The 4,333-nt window shown below is 37.7% G+C and overlaps 1 protein-coding gene across 1 annotated transcript; it reads left to right on the forward strand.

Moving 5' to 3' along the window:
- Positions 1–458: 458 nt before the first annotated feature.
- POLR2M (RNA polymerase II subunit M) lies at positions 459–3,286 on the forward strand (the record flags this gene model as incomplete). Its single annotated transcript, XM_010169235.1, has 3 exons — positions 459–1,154; positions 1,801–2,023; positions 3,010–3,286. Coding segments are annotated over 3 exons (1,057 nt in total), but the record flags the coding sequence as incomplete, so codon positions are not given.
- Between the last annotated feature and the right edge of the window lie 1,047 nt (positions 3,287–4,333).

The following is a 4,333-nucleotide window of genomic DNA, read 5'->3' on the forward strand; positions in this document are numbered from 1 at the left end:
GCTCCGTTAGGCCGTGGAACCGCGCCGGGCCTTCCTGCTGGGCTGTCAGGATCCCAGCCGGGGGACGCCGTTCAAACCTCCGCGTCTGTGCGGTTTTACAGCCGGGGGCATTCCCAGTAACAACTGTGGGGTCGTGTCTGGGAATATGGGCAGGTAAATGTGTGTACTTCGCTTTGGTGAAAATACCAAACGGTATCTGCTCACTGCATGTGTCAGAGCAGCAGTTACATCTTTGAGCTGAGAAAAGTGAAATAGTTGCTTTGTCACAGTATATATCTGAGGCTACAGGTGCTTCACATCTTACCACTTTTCAGAAATCTCCTATGTAAATGAGAAACTTAATATTAGAGTGGGAAACCTGCCACATTAACTGTTCTAATAAAGCATTTCTGAATATCAGGTTGAAAAAGCATTGGTTTTACCCTGTTAATTCTTCCTTTTTTTTTTTTTTTCCTTAGGAAATTCATTGCTAGGCTTCCAGATAAGGGTAAGAAGATCTCAGATTTTGCTGAAAAGCTGACACTTGCCATTTTACAAGAGGAAGAGTTAGCAAGGACGGCTGAGCTTTTATCTGCTGTCAGGCTGGAGTTTCAGGTGAAACAAGAGGAAATTAATACAAGCAAACAGCAAGCTATTGTAAACAAGGACACGCCAAACTGTGAAGATGCCTCAGTCTTTAACGAAAACTCTAATGTTAAAGAAGTTTCTGAGATTTCTTCCCAAAAGCAGAAGGTAGAATGTATTGAGCAAGATGTCACAGATACAGCTCTGGAACATCAAAGGACTTGGAGGAAAAATGATAAAGTAAAGACTGTTACAAAAGATCGAAATCTTTTATGTGAGGTCATCACCCAGTCAGCCACAAGCAGTCACGTGAAAAATGATCAGCAGGTATCTCAGAGCAATACTGAGGATGGTACAGAAAGTACAGCTGCTTTGGACAACAGTAAAGATGCGTTGGTTGATGCCTTTCAAAAGGTCACAATTGTAGATGGGGATAATAGTGAAAAAGTGTTGGAAAAAGAGCAGAGTGTGGCTAAACATAAGGGCATTATCTTTGGAAGCCTGCACCCCAAGACACCACATTATATTGAAGTTCTAGAGTCTAGAGTCAAGAACCCAGTCATAAAAAAAAGCAAATTTAAAACAAATGCGTAAGTATTATGGAATAGAAAAACCTTTTGTGAAATGATTAACTTGTATAAAATTGGAAATGGCACAGAACAAGGTGGGTTTATTTTCTTGTGGTGATTAAAGAGATTTAAAGTCATATGACATGCAAGGTTAATATATTGGCTCTTTAGCATTGAGTGCTGTAGAATCTCAGTATTGAGCAGCAGACTAATTCTACCTGTTTGAAACAGTTCTCATGAATCTTCATAGAGTCGTTGCTTAAGCTACAAAACTATTAACCAACTGGAAAAACTTCCTTGTGGATAGATTCTAGAACTTGTATAACTTTAGTAGCAGGTAGCCTTTTGCTTTTCCTGCACCTTGTCTGTAGTGGTAGCAGTAGCAGTTCATACTTCATGTGACTCCCAAAGAATTGCTGTTTCATGCTTGCTAATTAATTGGCATACCTTTTTTGTTTGCTGTCAGGAGTAACTTCTGATTGTGTCTCTCTGCAGAGAAATCTTTTTAGTTTTTCTGAGCGCTGCTTATTTTTTTTGTTTGTTTATGGTATCACAATACTTCAGATTTCAACTCTTACATATTGAAAATAACAAGTTTTGGAACTGAAGTTGTTCAATCTTGTACTGCAAATTGGGTTCACAACTTCTGTATTTTTATCACTTCCAGATTATCAGGAGAGCAAAGTGGATCATCTCATGGTTCCTCATCCAGTCAGTCACCTGGGGGATCTGGCTCTCCAATTACTACTGAAGAAAGACGACTTAGAGATAAGAAACATTTGAATGATATCACAGCAGCTCGGCTGCCACCGCTTCACCATTCCCCTGCTAAGCTGTTATCCATAGAGGAATCCATAGCAATTCAGATACAACAAAAAGAAGCTTATGAGGTAAAGATTTAAGATTTGGTCTGAAAAGTAATTATATAATTGGGATCGCTCCTAAAAGAAAAAAAAAAAAAGTGTCAAGGGACCTTTTCATACTGATGAATTTGATGTTGAATTGAGATGGGCAGACTTTGAGGAGTGGCACTTTTTCTTGTATTTAATTCTTTTAATGATATAATTAGATAATATCTTAATCCCTTCTGAAACTTATTCCCGCATTAAACAAAACCTAATGTTATTCTCCATGTGTTGATGTGCTAACCTCATTGTACTCACTTTACATCTGACTAGAAATTTAAATGTATACCTTGCCTGTTAGTCTTTAAAGAGCTTTCGGCTCTTGCACAAATGAAAGCCTAGCAGTATTTGTTATTCTTCAAATATGCAGGTATCTGCCTTTGCCTTTATTTATGCTGTGCTTGAAGAATCTGAGTTCTGAGGTTCTTCAAATTCTATTGTAATGGATTTTGATTTTGACTTTCCAGGTAGTACCAAGCTAATTTTTAAATTGGACACTTGTAAAAGTGTTTGGGGCTGCTTATTGTTTTAAAAGCACTTGGTAATTTAGTCATCTTGGTGCTTTAAGGGAGGTAATTTATTTGGAAAATGGAGCCGATTTTTTTCCTGAGATTACTGACTGACAAGCATTGCTATTGCTACATGGTTACTGTGCACAGCTGCTCTCTTATGTGGACTGATTTTGTTCTGTTAAAACTGACATTAGTGTGTCACAGGTGAGGACTGCCACGTGGGGAATTTCAACTCTTACAAAAAGGTTGTCAAATATTAATATCACAGTTACATGTAAGTGTGAAAAGAATCCTGAAATGTATTTGCTAGTTACTGAAAGTTTAAGCCCACTCTGGAATTACTAATATTATTATATCGAGTTTGTACTTTAGTATATTCGTTTTTTGATGACCAGGATAAAAATGACAAATGAACACTTTTTCTAACTTGTGTCCTTTTTTTTTTTCCCATTTATATAGGAAACGCAAGCCAAGCTTGCAGCACAGAAGCTTGCAGAGAGATTGAATATAAAAATGCTCAGGTTTGAACCAGAGGGAGAGGCCTCGATGCAATACAGAGAAGTGAGAGATGAAGATTATTTTTCAGCAGAGGACTGAATTCAAGAAGGGATGTCTGAAGATGAGCTATGTAACTGATCTTTATGCAGTACTTCTTAAAACCCAAACCTGGATATTAGAATGCTTGATCTAGTCACTTTTTTCTTAAAATCTTAACATCACAGCTGTGGGAAGGGTTAAATATAAACCTCAAAATTAAGTGTTATTAAATGGTAACCCCAGTATTATTTGGGGACTGCTTTTTGAGTACCTGAGGCAGTTAATCCTTGTGGAATGTCCCACAGTTTTTAGCTACAGCAAAGTGAACTCTTCAATACATTTTTGCAGGCTGTGATGAGTCATCTACAAGACAAGGTTTCTTCTACACAGAAATGTGATTGCAAAGGGCATTGGCACACATGTTCGTAAAGTAAGCTAAGGTACCTTTGAACTGCTTGCATGTGTGAAAGCTCTTGTGAGAGACTTCTTTTATGTATTTAAGATTATCTTGCTTTTACCATGTGGTAAAAATACATGCCCAGAGAGCTACAATAAATACATTATAGTTAGGCTGTATGTTAGCTACTTATCACATGAGAACTTGTTTCTGTGCCTGCATCTTAAAATAACCCTTTCTGCAATTCTGTTGTAAACAGGTTAAGAATTTCAAGTTATTTTGTGACTCAAAATTCTGTTTGGGCTTTAAGGGGCTCTGCTGTTTCATTTTTGGTGATTACTGCAAAGCACATCAAGAGATCAAGTTAATCTGAAGACTTGAATATTTTTATTAAAGGTCTTGGTGTTTTTCCATATTTTTGTACGCTGCTTTCATACTTTGGAATATTATTTTTTCATAGTCTGATACTGTAAATTAAGAGATCCACCCTCTGGTTTTCCTGGAGAAAATGTTCTGTGTATTTTGCAGTTTCAGGTGTTCTTTGAAGATTAAAAAAAAAAAAATCTTCCTTACAGTAATATTTTCTGCCTTTTAATATGAATTTTGAAAGATAAGGAACACACCTGAGAAGTATTTCACAATGGTATTCCGCTGTTGACTAGGATATTCCAGTCCTAGTATGAGTTCAGTTCAAAAAACCAAACCTTAGAGATTCCTTGTCTAGCCTGGCAATACCTGTTTTCCAAGACGCTGCAGCAGCCGTGTGTGCAGGGCAGCTGTGTGTGCCAGGCTCTCCCTGGTTGTGTACATATTGCTGCAGGAATGGTGTCTTTGGAAACTGAGGGTGCT

Source organism: Antrostomus carolinensis, unplaced genomic scaffold (genome assembly GCF_000700745.2).
Source record: "Antrostomus carolinensis isolate BGI_N321 unplaced genomic scaffold, ASM70074v2 scaffold53415, whole genome shotgun sequence".
In the NCBI taxonomy this organism is placed as follows: Eukaryota; Metazoa; Chordata; class Aves; order Caprimulgiformes; family Caprimulgidae; genus Antrostomus; species Antrostomus carolinensis.